The sequence below is a fragment of the Aquarana catesbeiana genome, linkage group LG01 (genome assembly GCF_042186555.1).
Source record: "Aquarana catesbeiana isolate 2022-GZ linkage group LG01, ASM4218655v1, whole genome shotgun sequence".
Classification (NCBI taxonomy): Eukaryota; Metazoa; Chordata; class Amphibia; order Anura; family Ranidae; genus Aquarana; species Aquarana catesbeiana.
Genome location: NC_133324.1, coordinates 526,353,686 through 526,377,901, shown reverse-complemented (window position 1 = coordinate 526,377,901; position 24,216 = coordinate 526,353,686). Strand labels below are relative to the sequence as shown.

The 24,216-nt window shown below is 43.2% G+C and overlaps 1 protein-coding gene across 3 annotated transcripts in view; it reads right to left on the bottom strand.

Annotated features, from left to right (window-relative positions):
* The window catches only part of SIRT6 (sirtuin 6), a 175,955-nt gene extending 154,572 nt beyond the window's left edge, over positions 1-21,383 (bottom strand). For 2 of the 3 annotated variants that reach the window (XM_073594650.1, XM_073594662.1), the window contains exon 1: positions 21,226-21,383. In XM_073594650.1, coding sequence (XP_073450751.1) covers positions 21,226-21,291 — 66 coding nt within the window. In that variant the 5' untranslated portion in view covers positions 21,292-21,383. The remainder of the gene's footprint in view (positions 1-21,225) is intronic. The other variant, XM_073594656.1, reaches the window with a different exon arrangement.
* Between the last annotated feature and the right edge of the window lie 2,833 nt (positions 21,384-24,216).

Below are 24,216 nucleotides of genomic sequence, written 5' to 3'. Positions count from 1 at the left end.
TTTTTGAATCACCCTTGGTATTGTGGCAGTTGGAGGGAATGCATAGCATAGTTGCCATCCCCAGCTCTGGTTGAAGGCGTCTACTCCGCTGTTGCCATCTGTGGGGTCCAGAGAGAAAAATGTTGGCGATTTTGCATTCACTTTGGAGGCGAATAGATCTACCTCGGGTACTCCCCACTTTTGAGTGATTTGTGCGAAGGTCGCTTGGTTCAGAGACCACCCCGTCTGTTTTGTGGTCTTCCAGCTCAGGAAGTTTGCCAGCGCATTGTCTGTTCCTTTCAGATAGATACCTGATATTGACTTTGATTCTGCCCATAGTAGGATTTTCTCCGTCAGCTTCATCAAGCTTCGGGACTTTGTCCCACCTTGCCTGTTTAGGTATGGTATACCACAGTCGTGACGTTGCCCGATTGTAACTTTACGTTTCTCCCCTGTATTGCTGGTTTGAACGCTTGGGACCATTTGGAGGTCCATTTTCCCTGTGAGCAGAGGCCCTCCAAGTGTGCCCCTCAGCTTAGGGCATTGGCATCGGTGGTGATCCCTATTGGCTCGGATTGGGCCCATTTGCATCCTTCGATGTATCAGAGTAGATTGAGCCACCATTGTAGTGTTAGTTGACTGTGGTTGGAACAGAAATGGACCTGTCTAGGGATGAGTGGCTGCCATCCCACTGGGACAGAATGTAGTTCTGTAGAGATCTCGTGTGAATCTGTGCCCAGGTGATAGCTGGAATAGAAGACGTCATCAATCCTAGTACGGCCATACCTTGTCTGATTGTTATGGCACTGGTCCTTATTAGGAAGGTTACTGCCTGTGTGATTTTTTCGTTCTTTTCTTCCGTTAGGAAGGTTTTCGTTAGTCTGGAGTCCAGTATATAGCCCAAATATACCACTCACTGGCTTGGGGTCATCTGTGAGACTTTTCTGCATTTATTATCCATCCCTGGTTTTGCAGATAGGACATACTTGTGCACAGGTTGTTCTCTAGAGCTTCTGCTGAGTCCGCAAAGAACAGTAAATTGTCTAAATATAGTATTATGCCAATACCTTGTTGTCTTAGACCTTTTAACGCTTCTGCCATTATCTTTGAGAAGATTTTTGGTGCAGAGGAGATGCCGAAAAGGAGAGCTGTGTATTGTGGGTGCAGCGTAATTGCTGGCCCTTGTACTGCGAACCTCAGGAATTTTTGATGACCCTCCTTTATGGGGACATGTAGGTAGGCATCCTGTAGGTCTATTGTCACCATAAATGTCTCCCGTGGAAGGATGTTCCCTAGGTGTGTCACTCTCCAAAAGTTCTTGAAGCTGGGTTAGCCAGGTTGATAAAGTCCGGGCTGTGCAGGTGGAAGCTATTGCTGGATTTCCATGGGGTCGTTTAAGGTACCCGCGTCGTCAAAGGCCAAGTCAGATTTATTTGTGACTTTTGCCAGAGAAGCATCCACTTTGGGGCATTTAGCCCAGGTTTTGGTGTCTGTCTCTGCAAACAGGTCTGCGTTTGACTGTGGCTGGCATGAAGAGTTTTTTCTTTTTTTTTTTTAAAAGATATCTTTAAGAGTTTGGTGTACAGGGAATGTTCTAGGCTTCCTGGGTTGCAGCTCTTTATACATCTTGTCATGTATAGTGAAAAGGATAAAGGAAGCTGCACTAATAAATGGAAAGTCCATACAATTGCTTGTGGGTAAATCAGTAGACAGTTCAATCTAATGAATCAAACACCAGGGTGAACCAAATCAAATCAAACGTGCCGCCACCTTAAGAAAAACCTGCTTACCAGCTGGCAAGCAAAGTCGGGCAGATGGCTTATACCCAGCCAGGGCCTTTGCTTGTACAGAAGATCAGCTGATGGGCTAAAAGCTGGATGGTTAATGGATGCTCAGAACCCTCCTGACATCGTACGACCTTGGTCAGAGCCCCGGGACCGCCCAATCTCCCCCAACACCGCACCGGCAAAAATCACGAGAGTTAGTTCTGCGGATTTATGTTCTTTAATACCTAGCATGTCCGCTATGCTTTTAGAAGGCTATTCGTATCCTCTGATAGAAATAAAGTTGCCCTCTGAAACCGCATCTTCCTCGGAGTCTGAGCTCCGATTCGGATTCATCCAAATCCTCTTCTTGTTCTGTCTGTTCCCCGTTACCTGAAGGAACGCATATCCGGTGGTAGACGGGGTATTGGTCTGACTGACGCTTGATGGCGCCTCTAACTTTTTAATAGCTGAGCGTAGAGGCGCCATAGTGCTCTGTATTTCTTTCTTGAAAGAGCTGAGCAGATCTTTCAGATACCCTTGCGATTCTTTGGCCACCATTTTGTCTATACATTTTTGATATAGGGGTTTTTTCCCCATTCTGGGGAAAACCAGTGGCTGCACGAAGCACATGTTTTGTTGCTTTCCGATTCCCTTTCCTCAGGGGTCTTCGCCTGAAATCAAGCACAAAAAAGGTCCCCGTGAGGTAGGCGGGTAAAGGCTGCCTGTAAGTAGGCAGTTTTACAGTAAGGTTAAGACATTAGTGACTCTGGAGTATTCTGGCTTACCTTGGAGCTGTCCTGGCTTGCAGGATCTGTAGGGCAGGGTGGAGAAGCGTCAGACATGGTCAGCAACCAGGATCCTCTGCTTAGAGGGGCCTTTTTAACTGCTTCCTGCTTAAGCTCCGGCCCCGCCCCCAGCTGACCCCGTGCAGGTTGGTGGATATAACTGCATATGCCGCTGCAATTGGTATCCTCCCTTTTGGGTCCAATAGGGAGGGGGACTCTGCTGCAGTATGCATTTATATTGATAGAGAGATAGATATATATTTATACATACATATATATACACACACACATATACACTATAGTTAAAAATCCTTTTTTTTTTTTTTTTTTTTTAAATTCCCGGTCCCGGAAGTGATGTAACCGTAGCCCATTCTGAGTCCCTGGAAGCAGGCTCCAGGAAAATGGCCGCTAACCCGGAAGTGTCTCCGGCGCCATCTTGGTACACCCCACCGGGCCTCCATGAGGAGACTCGTTCTGCGGTGTGTACAGGACGCCAATCGCGGCGAACAATCAAGAGGGCGGCGGGTGCAGACATCACAGGGGTAGGAGAGGAACAAAAAATAAGCCGTGAGGCACCTACCCGTCCGGCACGGCACCGGCAGTAATCAGGGGGTGAGGCATCCATGCACCCACACCGATGTACACTCTTCATGTCTGGGAGTATGTTTCCAGAATTTGCACATGGAGTTTCCTGGTGAAAACCTGCGGCAGGTCTCTTGAGCAGCGGCATGGGGGAAATGTCAGCGCATTATTGCAGCTTGGGGGGATGATTGCAGACCCCTCTGTAGGGGTGAAATCTCAGGCAGAGCAATACTGCTCAAATATGCTGCCCCTGCTCGCCCTCCCAAGGCCTGCAGGGCTGGATGGGATGCTGGCAGGGAATCTCCTGCAACAAGCACAGAGACTGAAGTAAAATAACAAACATTTCTTTTGCAGCTCCTGTGGGTCCGGAGGAAACACACAACTGAGGCACACAGGTAAGACTGTGAAATTTATAATGGTGGACTAATGTGTTTCCTGTTTCAGGGAGGAGGAGCCTATCTCTCAGATGCTGCCCTGGAAGACGGTTAGAGAAAATTTTATTCCTATTGTGGGGTCACCAGTACGGTATTTGTATATTGAAATCATATCCCCTCTCAAGCGTCTCTTCTCCAGAGAGAATTCAGTGCTCGCAACCTTTCCTCATAACTAATATCCTCCAGACCCTTTATTAGCTTTGTTGCCCTTCTTTGTACTCACTCCAACTCCAGTACATCCTTCCTGAAGACTGGTGCCCAGAACTGGACAGCATACTCTAGGTGAGACTGGACCAGAGTCTTGTAGAGCGGGAAAATTATCGTTTTATCTCTGGAGTTGATCCCCTTTTTAATGCATGCCATTATTCTGTTTGCTTTGTTAGCAGCAGCTTCGCATTGCATGCCATTGCTGAGCCTATCATCTACTAAGACCCCCAGGTCTTTTTCCATCCTAGATTCCCCCAGAGGTTCTCCCCCCAGTCTATAGATTGCATCCATATATTTGCTACCCAAATGCATTATTTTACATTTTTCTACATTGAACCTCATTTGCTATGTAGTTGCCCACCCCATGAATTTGTTCAGATCTTTTTGCAAGGTTTCCACATCCTGCGGAGAAGTTATTGCCCTGCTTAGCTTAGTATTGTCTGCAAATACAGAGATTGAACTGTTTACCCCAGCCTCCAGGTCGTTTATGAACAAATTAAATAGGATTGGTCCCAGCACAGAACCCTGGGGGACCCCACTACCCACCCCTGACCATTCCGAGTACTCCCCATTTATCACCACCCTCTGAACTCGCCCTTGTAGCCAGCTTTCAATCCATGTACTCACCCTATGGTCCATGCCAACGGACCTTATTTTGTACAGTAAACGTTTATGGGAAACTGTGTCAAATACTTTTGCAAAATCCAGATACACCACATCTACGGGCCTTCCTTTATCTAGCTGGCAACTCACCTCCTTATAGAAGGATAGTAGATTGGTTTGGCAAGAACGATTCTTCATGAATCCATGCCAATTACTGCTAATGATACCGTTCTCATTACTAAAATCTTGTATATAGTCCCTTATCCCCTCCAAGAGTTTACATACTATTGAGGTTAGGCTAACTGGTCTGTAATTCCCAGGGATGTATCTTGGGCCCTTTTTAAATATTGGTGCTACATTGGCTTTTCTCCAATCAGCTGGTACCATTCCAGTCAGACTGTCTGTAAAAATTAGGAACAACGGTCTGGCAATCACTTGACTGAGTTCCCCAAGTTTAATTTTAATTCTGTCCTCGGTTAACCATGGAGGTGCTTCCTGTGATGTGTCATGAGGATTAACACTGCAGTTTTGGTTACTGAAGCCCCCACCCCCCCCCCCCCGATTCCCTCGTGAGGACTGAGGAGAAGAATAAATGCAATACCTTCGCCATCTCCCATCCTTTGTAACCAGATGTCCTTCCTCATTCTTCATGGGGCCAATATGGTCTGTACTACCTTTTTTACTATTTACATACTTAAAGAAATTCTTGGGATTTTTTTTTTGCTCTCCTCCACTATGTGTCTTTCATGTTCTATCTTAGCCATCCTTATTGCACCCTTACATTTCTTGTTGCATTCTTTATAAAGTGTGAATGCTGATGATGATCCCTCAACCTTGTATTTTTTGAAGGCCTTCTCCTTTGCTTTTATTATGCATTTTTACATTGGAGTTAAGCCATCCAGGACTTTCGTTCACGCTTTTAAATTTATTACCCAATGGGATGCATTGGTTAATGCCCTTATTAAATATGCTCTTAAAGCAAACCCATCTCTCCTCAGTGTTCTTTGTTCCTAAGATTTTATCCCAATTTATGCCTTCTAGCAAGGTTCGTAGTTTAGGGAAGTTGGCTCTTTTGAAATTCAGTGTTTCTGTATTTCCTTTATGTTTCCTATTTGTGTGATTTATACTGAAACTAATTGACCTGTGATCGCTGTTATCTAAATTGCCCCGCAATTCCACATCCGTGATCAAGTCTGTATTGTTGGTAATCAATAGATCCAGTAATGCTTTATTTCTAGTTGGTGCGTCTACCATCTGACCCATAAAATTGTCCTGCAAGACATTAAGGAACTGGCGAGCCTTAGATGAATGCACGGTTCCCTCCGCCCAGTCTATGTCTGGAGAATTAAAATCCCCCATTATGATAACACTTCCCATCCTTGCTGCTAATCCAAATTGTGATAGGAGATCTGTCTCCACTTCCTCCCTCAGGTTAGGGGGCCTATAGCATACTCCCAGTATTATTGTCCCCTTAGCTTCATCCCTTTGAATCCTCCTCGTACAACAGTTTCTCTAGTTCACCCATCTTGTCTGCCAGGCTCCTGGCATTGGTGAACATGCCACGTAGTTTAGACCGGTCGCATATTATCCTCGTATTGGGTGTTCCGAGATTGCAACTAGGACTTGCTACTATACTTACCTTGGGTTTTTGGGTTTTTGTGCTTTGGTTAACCTATCACTAATGCCCCTAATACTGCCCTCTGGAATATGTTCTGCGCTGACTGACTCTCTACCTCTGGACCCTCCCCTCTAACTTTTTGGCCATCTTCATTCCCAGATCTGCACCCTCATTTAGGTGCAGTCTGTCCCTTCTATAGTACCGGTTATCGACTGAGAAGTTGGCCCAGTCCTCCAGGAACCCAAACGCCTTACTACACCAGCTCTTCAGCCACTTGTTTACTTCCCTAATCTCCCTCTGCCTTTCTGGTGTGGCTTGATGTACTGATAGTATTCCTGAGAATACTACCTTGGAGCTCCTTTTCCTCAATTTAGCTCCTAAAGTCCCTAAAATCGTTCTTTAGGACACTCAATTTGCCTCTGACTGTCATTGGTGCCAACGTGCACCATGACAGCTGGGTCTTCCCCAGCCCCTCCCAGTAATCTGTCCACCAGATCTGTGATGTGCTGAACCCGAGCGCCCGGTAGAAAACATACTGTTTGGGCCCTCGAGGTTTTTGTTACAGATTGCTCTCTCTGTTCTTCTAAGAATTGAGTCCCCTACCAGAATCTCTTTCCCTTCACTCCCCCCCCCCCCCCCCCCACTCTCACTGGAGGAGTTCTTCCCCTGGCAGCTAGGAGAGTCCCTCAGCTCCAGCAGTGCTGGTCCCTGATTGGTGTCACCAATGTCACTCAATGGAGCGTACTTATTGGGATGCTCCAGCCCTGGATCGGCCTCCCTGGCACTTCCCCCTCTACCCTTCTTGACGGTCACCCATCTACTCTTTGCTAGTGCCTGCACCTCTTTGTCTCCACCCGCCTCTGTGGTGGCCCCTGCCGTGTACGTTCCTGGCTCTCCTTTAGTATGGAGGGACTTCTTAGTGCTGACAGTTGCTTCCCCAAAATCAGAACCTGGGCTTCCAGGGAAACAATGCTCTTACATTTTGCACAGCAGTATTCACCCTCAATCGGATGATCAAGAAACGCATACATGCCGCAAGATGTACAGAGAGTCACCTCTCCACACCCGCCGGGCATATTACCTATTAAATTTAATGAGGATTGGGGATTATATCTTGTCCAAATTACCTAAAAACTAGCTTCCTGACACTTATACTCAAGACAACACACAGGTACTCGCAGACCTACGCGCACTCACAGACCATTCACAGACCTACATGCACTTGCAATACACAAATACTAACGATCCACACACACTACAACACTCAGGTACTCACACTACACAGGCACTATGATCCCTGTTATAACCTCCTGTTTTAAACTCTGGTTTTAACTCACCACTTAGACCAGTTCCACTTGGACAGAGTTCCAGCAGACTCACAAATGAGTAGCACAAATGAGTTGTACCAACACTACACTGACACAGTACACGTAGACACACATTTCGCCCCCCAGTTAACACCTTCACTCCATCACTGTGTCACCAATTGTTTTCAGATTTTTCACTGATCACTGCATTGGTGTCAATCAGCGTTAAGGCAACTCGTAGTAGGCCCAGCTTTAGGGTACCCCCCCATTAACCCCCTAATAAAGGATTAACTCCTTGATCACCCCCCAGTTAACCCTTTCACCCCCTGTAGATCTATTTTCTGATCACCGTATTAGTGTCACAGGTGATGCCAATTAGTTGGTTAGTTTCACCATCAGGTTTTTATAGCGTCAGGGTAACCCCATATATTAACTAATAAAGGTTTTAAGCCCAATTGCCCCCTAGTTAACCCTTTCTCCCCCCCCCAATCACCAGTGATCACCGTATTAGTGTCACAGGTGATGCTGGTTAGTTTGTTTTTTATAGCGCCAGGGTACCAGCCGCATATTATCTAATAAAGGTTTAACCCCCTAAACACTCGGCTGGTGACATCAGTTAGGTTTTAGCATCAGCTAGGGTCTGCGTCGCCCCAGGCAGCGTCAGATTAGTGCCAGTAGCGCTAACACCCACGCACACACTATACACCTCCCTTACTAGTATAGTGTCTGAACGGATCAATATCTGATCTGTACTAGTGTCCCCAGCAGTTTAGGGTTCCAAAAACGCAGCATTAGTGGGATCAGCCCAGATACCTGCTAGTACCTGCGTTTAGCCCCTCCCCTCAGCCCACCCAAGTGCAGTATCAATCGATCACTGTCACTACAAAACAAACACAACTGCAGCATTCGCAGTCAGACCTGATCCCTGCGAACGCTAACAGTTTTATTGTTAGAGATTGAAACAGTTTCTCTTTTTGCATATGAGTCGCAATAGTTGTACCTGTAAATATAGAGGCCAAAATGTAAAAACAGAAGTACACTAGTGAAGAGGCCTACACGTTTCTGAGCAGGACAGATGAGAGTGAAGAGGAAGTCACCCATCTGTCAGATTCAGGCTCAGTATACGAACTGGTAGACAGCAGTGGCACCCTGACAGATAGCAGGGACCACTTTTCCGTCGTCAGAGCTAACGGCGTACTCTACCCCGTTCTGTTGTTGAGGAGCAGAGAGCCAGTACTAGTGCCGCTCATCCTTCTGGTGAACTGGCAAGCACCAGCAGCCTAGTACACCCTGGTCGTACATCCAGCACTTTGTGGAAGGAGGTGTATGGAGGGCGCGTGATCAACTGCTTACATCAAAAAATATTTGGTTTAATCATGTATAATGGAATACAAACAAATAGATAAAACCATCTGAATAATACAAATAATACTTTCATATAAACAGGTAACAGAATATACACTGAGGGTTTAAAATGGGGATATGCCCATGTAGAGGCAGATGTTTAAAAAAGGCTGACGCGTTTCGAGGGTGACCTCTTCATCAGAGCCTGAGAGAAGGGGAAAAAACAGTCTGTGTGAGCCAGTAGGCCGACATGTGTACATGGGGAGGAGTGGTTAGTAGGAGGGTATATCCTGCGATGTATAGTCACTTATTCTGAGCTCCATAGTAATCCACGTCCAAAACGTTTTGCAATGGTATAGTTGAAAAAAACATATGTATTTCTTTTGCAGCGATGCAGGACTGTTGGATATGCCCGTTTCCAAAGGTGTACAGGGGAGAGCTGTAGCCTGTGCACGTCCCAGAGGGCAGGGGACCGTGTGATCTGTAAAGTAGGAAGTGTCTTGGAATAGTATCAGAGCCGAAGGGAGAAGAAAGAAGAAAGAAAGAAGAAAGAAAGAAGAAAGAAAGAAGAAAGAAAGAAGAAAGAAGGAAGAAAGAAAGAAGGAAGAAAGAAGGAAGAAAGAAGGAAGAAAGAAGGTTTTTTTCTCCCCCCAAAAAAAATTGCGTTTCCAAAATAGCTGCCCAAATACTGTGAAAAAAAAAAATATATATATATAATGGAACACCCACCATTTTAATCTGTAGGGCCTTTGCTTTAAAAAAAAAAAATATATATATATATGTATATATGTATGTATGTATGTATGTATGTATGTATGTATGTATGTATGTATGTATGTATGTATATATGTATATATATATATATATATATATATATATATATATATATATATATATATATATATATATATATATATATATATATATATATATATATATTTTTTTTTTTTTTTTTTTTCTTCATGTAAAAAATAAATAAGGGAGCAGAAAGGGCTTTGTCTGCAAGTGGTTAGAGTGGGTGATGTGTGGCATAAGCTTCTAATGTTGTGCATAAAATACCAGGACAGTGCAAACCCCCCCCCCAAATGACCCCATTTTGTTAAGTAGACACCCCAAGCCATTTGCTGAGAGGCATGTTGAGTCCATGGAACATTTTATATTTTGCCACAAGTTTCAGGAAAATGACAAGATATTTATTTTTTTTTCACAAAGTTTTCACTAAAGGATTTATTGCTTACATATGACATGGGTATATTTGGAATTACATCCCAAAATACATTCTGCTGCTCCTCCTGAGTACGGGGATACCACACGTGTGGGACTTTTTGGGAGCCTAGCCGCATACGGGACCCCTAAAACCAATCACCGCCTTTAGGATTTCTAAGGGTGTAAAATGGTAATTTTACTCCTTACAACCTATCACAGTTTCCGAGGCCCTGAAAATGTCAAGATAGCACCCCCCAAATGACCCCATTTTGGAAAATAGACACCCCAAGGTATTTGCTAAGAGGCATTGTGAAGCTCTTTTTTTTTTTTTTTTTTCTAAATCTTCAAAAACAAATAAGGGAAAGGAAAAATGTATTATTGTTTTTTCAATTTTCAAAACTTCGTGACAATAAGCGAGATCTGCAAAATACTCAACATGCCTCTCAGCAAATAGCTTGGGGTGTCTACTTTCCAAAATAGGGTCATTTGGGGGCTGGGTTTGTGCTGTCTTGGCATATCATGGCCTCCGAAACTGCGATAGGTAGTGAGGAGTGAAATCACCATTTTATGCTCTTAGAAAGCCTGAAGGCGGCAATTGTATTTTTGGGGTCCTGTATGCGGCTAGGCTCCCAAAAAGTCTCACACATGTGGTATACTTGTACTCAGGAGAAATCAACAGGCTGTATTTTGGGGTGTAATTTCACATACGCCCATGGCATGTTTGAGCAATATATCATTTCAGTGACAGCTTTGTAATTTTTTTTTTTTTTCCTCTCATTTTTTAAACACTTGTGACAAAAAAAAAAAAAAATATTCAATGTGCTCAACATGCTTTGGGGGTCTACATTACAAAATGGGGTCATTTTGGGGTGGGGGGTGTTGTACTGCCCTGCCATTATAGCACCTCAAGAAATGAGACAGGCAGTCAAACTACAAACTAGGGTATATTTTCTGGAATTTATGCAACTTTTAGACGCTATAACTTTTGCGCAAACCAATATACGCTTATTGAATTTTTTTACCAGAGACATGTGGCTGAATGCATTTTGGCCTAAATATAAAAAAAGACTAAAATTAAGTTTATTGTATTTTTTTTAATATATATTAGAAAATAATTATTTTTTTCAAAATTTTCAGTCTTTTTTAAATCGCAAAAAAATAAAAAAAAAGCAGAGATGATCAAATACCACCAAAAGAAAGCTCTATTTGTGGGAAAAAAGGCGCAAATTTTGTTTGGGTACAGCATTGCATGACCGCTCAATTACCAGTTAAAGCAACAGTGCCAAATTGTAAAAAGTGCTCTGGTCCGGAAGGGGGCAAAATCTTCCAGGACTGAAGTTGTTAGAGAAATCAATGGCAGGTAGGAACTTAACAGGCGCCCCGTGGATCCCCTCTGTGTCCTGGAGGTCTCTCCTGACTAGATCAACATAGACTACGTGGGATAGGTTAAATAGGACTAGTCGTTATGCTCCTCCGACATCCCCATTAGCTCTACTAGGGGAATATCCATGATTTTTGCCAGGTAAGGAACAAAGATTTTCTTGCTCATGGGGGCAGATGAGAATACATCATGTGCAAAAATGGCTCCTCAAAGAACTCAATTACCCCTTCAAGTCTTACAATCCTCCTTTGGTACCTTTCCATTCGCGAACTGGAGGCATTGCTAACGGACTGACGTTATTTCCAAATTAGAATATAAACTGTGTCCGGTGACAAATCTTACAGCATTTGAATCTATGTGCAGACAACTCCCTGACTCCAGACATTTATTGTCCCAAATGTATAAATTAGCATTAGGCACTTGCTCACTGACGAATTCGGACTGGAGTTCACCCTCCACAGGTACAATGGATCGTTAAAATTACCCATATCTCTTCTATTAGTTCCCAAACACAAGAATCCTTGTATCAATTTCTCACCAGATGGTACAAGACTCCCTCCTGCCTGGCCCAGCTATTCCCTACTGCCAGCAACCACTGTTGGAGGGGGGTGTGATCAGCGAGGTACATTCCTTCACATCCGGTGGTCCTGCCCTCACTCCCTGGATTAAAAAAAATAAATAAAATTATCCCTATCACAAATTCCCTGTTTCACCTCCTCTTCCATGGAATACCATCTTCTATGAAGGATTACAAGAGAAGTGTAACCCCCCTCCACCCAAATCTCCTAAATGCCACAAAAATCCAAATACCAAATGTTTGACCATGTCCTTCTATGGTAACCAAAGTATATGTTTTGAAGAAGAATAACATGTTTTATTCCTCCAAGATGGATCTCTCGGAAACCCAGGTACTAGTTGAATAGACAAACTCCTCCCCCCCCCCCACCCTCTCATTTTATTTATTTTATTTTATTTTTTTACTTCTCAGATAGGTTTTAGTAAATGAGCTACTATAGAACAACACTAATAAGTCTGGCGCCAGGGGAATGGGACAGGTATTCCACTGGGAACAATGTGTGATATCCTATGGAAGACCGAAGAGCAGCTGTGTGGACTGACCCACCAGGAGAGGTGTGAAGAGGCACAAACATACAAAGGCAACCACAACTGAAAGTGTTCCTCCTCATATGGAAAAACTTCTCAGATGTAGTCAATGTGATAAAATCATGAGTCAAATTATTGTAACCATGAAAAAAAAATGGATGAATATTAACAATAAAAATTCTTTTTGCATGGATGCAACGGCTGTGCAACATAATTAACAATTTGATAGTACCTTTTAGGGCGGAGAAGTGTGGACCAGCTGTAGAGAGCAATGCTGCAGTGGTAAACTAAGCTCCTCGTGCCAAGCCTACTCTGATGTAAAGGACAATGGGTGTATACAGAGCCAGATGAGAGGATCAGATATGCCCAACGGGAGCCCCGGAGGCGAGATAGCCGTGGAGAGGAGCCTGTATATTCTGCAATATTTATATTTTTGGTAAACTCATTCAATGAATACAAGCTCCGCAAGCTGTTATAACTTGCACTGCACTGATGCATTCACACAATTTGACAGTAACCATGAGATAAAACAAAGTTTAGGAATATTCCTTTATCCCATTGTTTTGCAAATCTATGTACACTGCAAACTGTATGATTGTTTGAAGAGAAATGCATCTGAACCAGGCTCTAAGTGTGAGTAGGAAGGGCAAGCAATACAAATGAAAGTGAAAGCTTCTAAGCAGCTTATAAACCTTGTGATCTTTCTGCACATAGCGTGAAGTGCTTTATTCCTCCCTTGAGTAGCAAGATGGCAGCAGGCTATAAAAGAGACACAAATTGCACCTACAATGGGTATTGAAAAGAATCACCCTTCTAAGCCATGCAAGGACATTCACCTTTGTCTCCTTCAACCACTGTGTGGTCATTATTGCTGTGTGCTTTGGGTCATTCTCATGTTGGAAGGTACACCTTCCCACTGACATCTTTCTGGCAGAGGGTGGTAGTTTTCCTCTGACCACAAAAAAAAAAAAAAAAAAAAAAAAAAAAAAACGCACTTTGAAGATTCTGAGGCCACATGGAACATGGTGTTATAGTCAGATGAGACTAAATTATTTGGCCTCAACACCAAAGCGATATGTCTTTTGTTAATTCAATACAGCTCACCACACAAATAACACCATTCCTACAGTAAAGAATAGAGGTGGAAATATCCTGTTATGGTGGTGTTTCTCTGCAGCACGGACTGGAGCACTTATCAGGATAGAAGGAAAAATGGATAGGGCAAAATACCATCAAATTCTTAAGGAAAAATGCTGTACTCTGCCAGAAAGTTGTCAATTGGAAGGAGGTTTACATTCCAACATGACAATGGCCCAAAGCACACAGCAAGAATGATCATACATACAGTGGTTGAAGGAGAGAAAGGTGAATGTCCTTGCATGGCTTAGTCAAAGCTCCGACTTAAACAACATTGAAAAATCTGTGGAATGAGCAAGACTGTAGTCCACGAACGGTCATCATCAAATTTAACTGAACTTCAGCAGTTCTGCAAAGAAGAGTGGGCAAATATTGCAAAGTCTAGATGTGCAAAGTTAGTAGAGACATCCCAACAGACTAAAGGCTGTAATTAAATTTTTTTCTGACATGTTGGCATTGCATCTTTCACTTAGATGTTATAAGTTGCACTAGTAAATACAGCTGGATAAAACAAACTGTGTGTCTTCATTTCAGGCTGCAAAGCAACAAAATGTGATTTTAAAGGGGGAGGAGCGATTTTTTTAAACCCACTGTACTCTCCTAGCAGAGAAAAGGGCTACCAGAAGAACTGTCTTAAAGTGGGAGTCCGGCGACCAATCTTTTTTTTTTTTTTCTTAGGTCATTGAGACACTTTGCTAATCCCAAAATAATACTCACAGTTTAGGTGTAATATTTCCGCCTCTGTCTGTTTTCGTACTGAAGAATAACTTAAAAAATGTGATGCTGGCTGTTTCCATCTTGCTTGTGGGCATGTGAAGCCCACAAGCATTGATTTCCTGGATGCGGTGAATGCTGTTCATTCACATGCATGATCATTGTTCCTGCACTGAATCTTGGGAAGCCTGACACTAAGCTCCCAGGAGACAGTGCGGCGCCGGGGAAAGGCAATAAATACGCCTACTCCCATGGGAGGAGAGACAGGAAGAGCCACAATAAAAGTACAATATAAAAGGTAATTACAGCAATAAAAAAAAAAAAAAAAAAAAAAAAAAATTTCGTGCGGCATTTGAACATCTATGCAATTAACTGAAGGGGGTAAGATTAAGTTAAAAATTTGAGTAGAACCCCGCTTTAAGGGTTCAAGTGTTACTAAATCCACAACAGAGTACCGCTCAGAGCAGGCTGCGCCGGAGCCTGAAGAAGGAGCGGATGCTCTGTAAACGCGTAGCCTACTGGTTCTTCAAAATCCAGAAGTGACTTCATCCCTCAGCTCCCTGTGTGTTCCAGATCCAGGAAGTGTTGGTGACCACCGGCGCAGCCCGCTCTGAGTCACTAGCAAGCAGCTCCACGGATGTACTCCCTTCATGGACACTCTGCAATTTGTGCCTAATGCCTGTTACAACCTTACCCTTGTGAGTACTTATACCTGTTTGTGAATTAAATTTACTTTTATACTGCACTTATGCCCCGTACACACGGTCGGATTTTCCGATGGAAAATGTGTGATAGGACCTTGTTGTCGGAAATTCCGACTGTGTGTGGGCTCCATCACACATTTTCCATCGGAATTTCCGACACACAAAGTTTGAGAGCAGGCTATAAAATTTTCCGACAACAAAATCCGTTGTCGGAAATTCCGATCGTGTGTACACAAATCCGACGGACAAAGTGCCACGCATGCTCAGAATAAATAAAGAGATGAAAGCTATTGGCCACTGCCCCGTTTATAGTCCCGACATACGTGTTTTACGTCACCGTGTTCAGAACGATCGGATTTTCCGACAACTTTGTGTGACCGTGTGTATGCAAGACAAGTTTGAGCCAACATCCGTTGGAAAAAATCCTAGGATTTTGTTGTCGGAATGTCCAAAGTCCGACCGTGTGTACGGGGCATTAGAGTGGTGCCTGTGTTTTAGCCTCAGCTGTTCCAGAAATTCACTTCTTACCTTCCACTGGGCTGCCTTCAAGGTGCTATTACACAGACTTTATACACTTTTAAATCAGTCATTTTGTTTAAATTCCCCCTGATCATCCCCATCCCCCATGTGTTAACCTCCCTAACGGTATGATTATTTCGGATTTTAGGTGCTGAAAGCGGTACAATTATTTTGCATGGAAATTTGGCGTTTTATATTGTAGGCCTGTAATTGTTAACAATAAAACACACTTAAATCTGTCCACCAAGAGTCTAGTAGATATCCCAGGTATGATGAAGTTTGAAACACAAAATCATAAATTATAATATAATAAATAATTATAAAAAATAATAATACATTTCCCCACGATTCACTATCGCTCAATTCTGCAAGTGTTCTAATTTACTATCGCTGTTTTCTAGCTGGTCTAAAGCCACTTTTGATGTAAAGGGACACTTTTTGGTTGTTATGGACAATCTCAAGTTTCCAGGCAGAAAGAACAGTATAAGATTATATACTGTATATATATCTGCATGCAGGGCATTGGACAAAGCACTGGGGACAAAAGGGATGTGAAATAATTTCATACAGTACTGTAATCTGTAAGATTACAGCACTGTTTTTTGTTTTTTAATTTGCCGCCAGGCTCCGCCCCCGTGTGTCACGACGCTCGCAGGGAACGGAGCCTGGCACAGAGAGGCTTCGGAGGAGGACAGAGCCCGCAGACATCGCGGGGGGATATCGCAGGATCCTGGGGACAAGGTAAGTACAGCGCAGCAGGATCCTGCAATGCAATCCCGAGTGTGGCTAAGGGGTTACCGCTAATGGTGCTGAAATTTAACCCCGAGCCACACTCAGGAATACCGTCAGGGAGGCTACATAGGCTGGTGTGCCAACACTGAGCCTGTTGCAAGCACCAACTTATTTCTATGTGTGGGGCAATTCAAATGAAAGCTGTTACAGCGATGTTCCTTGGCACTCCGATGACACACACACATATATAAAAACACAGAATTGTTGACATTTTTCAGATTAAAAAAGAAAAAACTGAAATATCACATAATCCTAAAGTATTCAGACCCTTTGCTCAGTATTTAGTAGAAGCACACTTTTGATCTAATACAGCCGTGAGTCTTTTTGGGAAAGATGCAACAAGTTTTTCACACCTGGATTTGGGGATCCTCTGCCATTCCTCCTTGCAGATCCTCTCCACAGCCATTTTTAGGTCTCTCCAGAGATGCTCAATTGGGTTTAGGTCAGGGCTCTGGCTGGGCCATTTAAGAACAGTCACTGAGTTGCTGTGAAGCCACTCCTTCGTTATTTTAGCTGTGTGCTTAGGGTCATTGTCTTGTTGGAAGGTAAACCTTTGGCCCAGTCTGAGGTCCTGAGCACTCTGGAGAAGGTTTTCATCCAGGATATCCCTGTACTTGGTCACGTTCCCTGCAGCTGAAAAACACCCCCACAGCATGATGCTGCCACCACCATGCTTCATTGTTGGGACTGTATTGGACAGGTGATGAGCAGTGCACATACCACTTAGAATAAGGGCCAAAAAGTTCTATCTTAGTCTCATCAGACCAGAGAATCTTATTTCTCACCATCTTGGAGTCCTTCAGGTGTTTTTTTAGCAAACTCCATGCGGGCTTTCAAGTGTCTTGCACTGAGAAGAAGCTTCTGTCCGGCCACTCTGCCATAAAGCCCCGACTGGTGGAGGGCTGCAGTGATGGTTGACTTTCTATAACTTTCTCCCATCTTCCGACTGCATCTCTGGAGCTCAGCCACAGTGATCTTTGGGTTCTTCTTTACCTCTCTCACCAAGGCTCTTCTCCCCCGATAGCTCAGTTTGGCCAGCTCTAGGAAGGGTCATCCCAAACATCTTCCATTTAAGGATTATGGAGGCCACTGTGCTCTTAGGAACCTTAAGTGCAGCAGACATTTTTTGGTAACCTTGGCTAGATCTGTGCCTTGCCACGATTCTGTCTCTGAGCTCTTCAGGCAGTTCCTTTGACTTCATGATTCTCATTTGCTCTGACATGCACTGTGAGCTGTAAGGTCTTATATAGACAGGTGTGTGGCTTTCCTAATCAAGTCCAATCAGTATAATCAAACACAGCTGGACTCAAATAAAGGTGTAGAACCATCTCAAGGATGATCACAAGAAATAGACAGCACCTGAGTTAAATATATGAGCGTCACAGCAAAGGGTCTGAATACTTAGGACCATGTGATATTTCAGTTTTTCTCGTTTAATAAAAAATTAAATCAAAATTGTCAACAATTCTGTGTTTTTCTGTCAATATGGGGTGCTGTGTGTACATTAATGAGGAAAAAAATTAACTTAAAATGATTTTAGCAAATGACTACAATATAACAAAGGGTGAAAATGTAAGGGGGGTCTGAATACTTTCCGTCCCCACTGTATATACACACACACACACACACACACACCCTTGAAAAATTTTCCACATTTTGTCATTTGGTACCAAAAATGAAGGATGCCCTAGGCTGAAAACAAACCGAAAATGACAGTAAAAAAAAAAAAAAAAAAAAATATATATAATAATAATAATAATTAATATATATATATATATATATATATATATATATATATATATATATATATATATATATATATATATATATATATATATATATATATATATATATATATACACATACACACACACATATATATATACACACACAATTGTATTATATTCGGCTTTTTAATTAATATCATCAATTTAAATTAATATGAACTTATTGTTGCCCATTATTGGCACCTTTAGTGCAAGAAAAGCTCAAGAAAAATGCAGTCTATAACCATCTCTTGTATCATGTTCACAGTCTCTAAGGAGGAGGGAGGGGAGGACAGGACCCTGACCAGGATTACACTCTGCAATGGGCGGCGCGGCCACCGCTACTGCGTATGCGCGATTACCGGCATTTTTTTTTTCTTTCAGCAAAACGGCGAAAACACAATTTTTGGCAGCTTTTTTTCGCCAGCCGAAATTTCGTATTTTATATGATAGACCAACACAAAGTGGCACAGAATTGTGAAGTAAAAGGATAAATGATAAATGGTTTTAAAAAATTTTTACAAATAAGTATCTGAAAAATGTAACATGGATTTGTATTCAGCTCCCCTGAGTCAATACTTTATAGAACCACCTTTTGCTGCAATTACAGCTGCAAGTCTTTTTGGGTATGTCTGTACCAGCTTTTCACATCTAGAGAGTGAAATTTTTGCCTATTCTTTGCAAAATAGCTTAAGCTCTGTCAAATTGAATGAAAAACTTCTGTGAAAAGTAATTTTTAAGTCTTGCCACAGATTCTCGATTGGATTAAGGTTTGGACTTTAACTGGGCCATTCTAACACGTGAATATGCTTTGATCAAAACCATTCCACTGTAGTGCTGGCTGTACGTTTAGGGTCGTTGTCTCAAGTCTTTCTGAACAGCTTTCCTGTGGAAGAAAAGCATCCCTAACAAGATGTTGGCACCACGTTTCACGGTGGGGATGGTGTGTTCAGGGTGATGTGCAGTGTTAGTTTTCCACCACACATAGCGTTTTGCGTTTAGGCCAAAAAGCTCAATTTTTGTCATATCTGACCAGAGCACCTTCTTCCATATGTTTGCCGTGTCCCCCACAGGACTTCTCGCAAACTCCAAATGGGACGTTTTTGGCTTTCTTTCAACAATGGCTTTCCTCTTGCCACTCTTCCATAATGGCCAGATTTGTGGGGTCCACGACTAATAGTTGTCCTGTGGACAGATTCTCCCACCTGAGCTGTGTGTCTCTGCAGCTCCTCCAGTGTTACCATGGGCCTCTTGGCTGCTTCTCTGATTAATGCTTTCCTTGCCTGGCCTGTCAGTTTAGGTGGATGGCCATACTCTTTAAAATTTTCGGATGATGGATTGAACACTGTCAGATGTTCAAAGCTTGGGATTTTTTTTTTTTTTTTTTTTTTTTTTCCATATAACCTAACCCTGCTTTAAACTTCTCCACAACCTTATCTCTGAACTGTCTGGTGTGTCCCTTGGCCTTCATGATGTTTGTTCACTAATGTTCTCTAACAAACCTCTGAGAACTTCACAGAACAGCTGTATTTATACGGAGATTACATTACACACAGGTGTACTCTATCTACTAATTAGGTGACTTTTGAAGGCAATTGGTTCTACGAGATTTTAGTTAGGGGTATCAGAGTAAAGGGAGCTGTACACAAATGCATGCCACACGTTTCACATATTTATTTGTAATTGAAAAACATTTATCATTTTCCTTCCACTCAACAATTATGTGCCACTTTGTGTTGGTCTATCACATAAAATAGATGTAAGTTTTTGGTGGTAACGAGAGAGGGGAGAGGGGGAGACTTGAAGCAGATGGGTTACAGCAGCAGAAGACCCCACCAGGTGTCATTCCTGTCAGCTAAAACTGAGGCTACAATTTGCACAGGCTCACCGAAATTGGACAATAGAAGATTGGAAAAACTTTGCCTGGTCTGATGAGTCATGATTTCAGCTGCAACATGCAGAAGGTAGGGGGTAAAATTTGGCGTAAGCAACATGAAAGCATGGATCCATCCTGCCTTGTATCAACAGTTTAGGCTGGTGTTGGGGGGGGGGGGCTATTTTCTTGGCACATTTTGGGCCCCTTAGTACCAGTTGGGCATTGTTTAAATGCTACGGCCGGAGTATTGTTCCTGACCATGTCCATCCCTTTAGGACTACGTACCCATCTTCTTATGGCTACTTTCATCAAGATAATGCACCATGTCACAAAGCTCAAATCAACATGACAATAAGTTCCGTGTGTGTGTATCCCCATTACCAGAGCAGTGCAGTGTTACCATAGTGTTTTTTTTTGCGCACTACGATTGTCTATACAGCCATGATGTTTCTGACAGTTCACGGCAGCATTCCTGCAGCCATTTGGAACTACTGTGATAAACTGTGATTGGCTACAGCTATCACATGGTACAGGGAGGCGGTGCCTGCTCTATCTTATGCGATCACTGTGACCAATCACAGTAGTTCTAAATGGTTGTATGAATGGCAGCCATGTTTACTACTGGACATGTGATCACTGTAATTGGTCACATGGTACCAGGGCAGAGCACTGCTGCCCAGTACTCAGATCAGTGATCCACACAGGATCGCACACAAGGCACAGATTTGGGAGGACATATGGGTATGTCCCCCCAGATCGATGCTTGTCCCGCCTGGCCATGTATATGCAGTGGCCAAGCAGGAAGCAGTTAAAAAAAAAAAAAAAAATGCCTAAAGCTGCAGTTTGCACATGTGTTTAGACACGTTCAGGCAGGTCAAGCATTTGAGTGTTCACGGCCAGAACATTTATTCTGGCTTTTGTAACGCATGAACATTAAAGCGCCTAGCATTTAGATGTGCTTATTCTCCCTTCCATTTAGCTCTTAAAAGCGCTGTTCTTTTTTTCAACCTGTGCATGGCCATATAGGCTAACCTAAAGGTGCATTAATTTAAAAGAAAAAAAAAACCCACCACACACATCAAACGCCTGTAAAAGCAACATTTGTCAAGCCCCGTATGCAAGAGGCCCTATGCCTACAATTTTAGAGTTTGGAGCTACTACTGACAGAGTCAGCGATAGGAACAACAGAAAGTAACTATAACCAAAAAATAAATCAGACGTGTTGTTCTTTTTGAAATGTCTGCAATATAGTATACAGAATGCTACTCCCGCACTAAAAAAAAACAAAAAACAAAAACAAAAAAAAAAAAACAGACTCTTCAAGTGAAACAGAGAAAACAACGAAGCAAGAAACAATAACAACGTACTTGCAGCAGGAGCTCGTCATTTAACGTTTCTTACCTCAGGAAGACCGCATTGGCCTTTATTAGCATACGGGGACAGACCGGCTGCATAATTCACCGACATCTTTTTAAACCAACAGACGGCTATACTAAAAGGAAGCGCACAATGATGACGCACGTTACACAACCAACCAACCAACTTACTACACCCACTTTACATCATAAGCCCCGCCGGTTATAGCGTTGGCACCTGCGCATTGTCCACTACCACCGTTATTGTATATCTACCGCTCTAATTTCGTAATCGATGCCTAGGTCTGACAAACTATCATGTGACGTAAATGTTTCAAAAGAGTTGAAGATTGCTGTAGTTGAACAATGAATAAAACGAAAACACGCAGTCGCCTGTGAAAAGTGGTCATGGGCGTCTGGTATTTGTGTACTGTTCAGTTCTGGACTGTGTTTGTAGTTTTGGTTTTAAAACAGGCACGACATGACTCACGACAAGGAGTTGACTTGTTATATAGTAATGTGTGTATAAATATGCCAGGTCTTTTCAGGATAGTATTTGGAGACTGAAGAGTTTACACTTTTTAAAGATGAACTCCAAACTGGTGATAATGTGGTTCCGCTGTTCCTCTTCTGTCTTACAACGCACAGGTGTGGTGCAGGAGTCTACAAACTTGGAAACTGGACGTAGACCTGCATCATATGCACGAAATTTGTGTGCACATTAAGGATGAGCTCCAGGCTGTTCGCACACTCCATGTGCAGAGCCCGCCAGGAAGACTGCGCTGCGCTAATCACAGGCAGTGAGACATTTCCCGATTTCTGCAGCCGCACATCGGGAAAATGTCTCACTACCTGTGATTAGCGCAGCGCCGTGCTGACTTTCTCGTGGGCTCTGCACGTGGAGTGTGCGAACATGCCGGAGCTCATCCTTAGTGCACATACACTGCTGGTTTCTGGGATCTTGCGGGGACCTGTATCATGTGTGCACATACGCAGGAATTCTGCTGGGTGTTCGCCATTTCCCAAATACTTGGAAGAGTGGTATTTTGTTTGTGCATGTGCAGAATTTCTCTGTGTGCATGTGCCCCTCAGCAAACCACTACCTCTCAGGGGGAAAGGGGGCCACCTTTTGTTTGCTGTGAGATTAGTCTGCCAGTTGGTCAGCAATGGGTAGAATTGCAAATGAAAAAAAATGTTCTAAGAAAATGTGTTAATTTTTCTAATCATTAGTGGGTCAAATTGATGTTTGTTTTCAACTGCAGTGATGAGAAAATTTGAAGGAGCAGGATGGAAACATTTTCTCTGATAGGAGAGTGTGACCGGCTCTCAATGGAGCCGGTTCACACACCTCCAGGGCGGCCATTGAGCGCACTGCAGAAGGGTCCTGTGCGTCTTTGGCTCCGTTTTGAGGTCCAAATTCAGGCAAAAATTTAGACCTAATTCGGACCTGAAATGGTGAACGGGGAAACACTGAACCCCCTGCTGCAAGCCGCGCTGCAGATAGTGTGAACCCAGCCTTATATTTTATACTACATACTATGCTAGGAAAACAATACTTTCCAAATGGAAATTGGTGGATGACCCAACAGTGGCTGCCTAGAGATCAGTGGTCAATGCAGTGCTTCCTCCCTACCGGCTTACATATATGGGTTGCAACTGCCCCCAAAAATTTGACAAGATCTGGTCAGCATGGAATGAGGCTAGGTATCTTACTCTCTGAAAAGTAGTTATTGTCCCACCTCCTTACAAAGGTTGTGATATGCTTCTTTCCTTCTCCTGCCATAAGGGTACTTGATGTCCAAATACTATTAAATACCCTATGGAACATGTTTATATCATATCTCAAGGTGAACTTTTGGTTGGTTCATTAGTGACTCTTACCATCTCCTTGTAGGTGTTTATGTTGGATCTATAACTGTATAATCATGTGCTGTTACAATAAACCATGTATTCCATATGTTATGTACATATTGCAAATCTTTCAATAAATTTCTATCTGATAAAAAACTGATGTCTCTGCAAGTAAAATCTGCACGGTTTTCCCGTCAGTTCCCACCAGTTTTCATGCACGTATGGTGTGAACGAACCCTTAGAATTATGGAAACTATTGTTGCCAGTTTTCTAGTTCATGTGAAAATCTTTATGCAACACATGCATTTGCCATGTCGGTATGTCAGAAACAACTGTTGTGCTGAAAGATGTGCCCTGAAATGGTGTCCACTTTTCAGTTGCTTACAGTTGTATTGGCAGACTTTGATCTAATGAGAACCTCCAGAGTTAGGGACAGCTGACATCCTTCTGTGTAGAGTGGGTTACAAGACATGGTGGGTGTAATGCAAGGTAGATTCATGGGCGCCAGACGCTTCTTGAATGCAAAGAGATTTATTTTCTCTTGAACAGAACTGTGGGAGAGAGGGTTTAGGGCCAGGACCCCACAATGGTAATTAGCAGACTCCGAGACTTCTATAGGTAGACAGCCATGCGGGGAAAGGCACCCAGCAGGACACCACATCTGCATATGTAGGATTGCTGTCTCCGATAGCAACAGTCTTATAACAGTTTCTAACACAAGTTGTAACAAACTTCTCTACTTCCTCTACAATCACTTCTTGTAGATCTTCACTCCACTGAGCTCCCAGTCTCTTCTCACTAGACTTGCTGATCCACTGCCACTGGAGCTCTTCCAACCTTCTCACTGAGTATCTTCCTCAAGCGTCACCGCTTCCCTGCTGGTACCCTAGCTTGGTACTCACACATACTCCTCAAGCGTCACCCCACTGGCCTGCTCAGTCCCTGGCTTGGCCTGCAAGGCTGGTCTGCAAGCATCACCTCCACTGGCTGGGTCCCTGGCTTGACACCTGCTGAAGTTTCACAATTCTTCACCACCCCCAGTTGGTAAGAATACTGCTCCAGTACTTGCTTCAGCTACTCACTGTGGTCCCTGGTAATAAGATGGTTGGTCCCTTAGTGGCGACAGCTTCCCCTCTACCTCTGACCACGACAAGTTCTCTAGCCGGCAGAACCGTCACTTATGGTT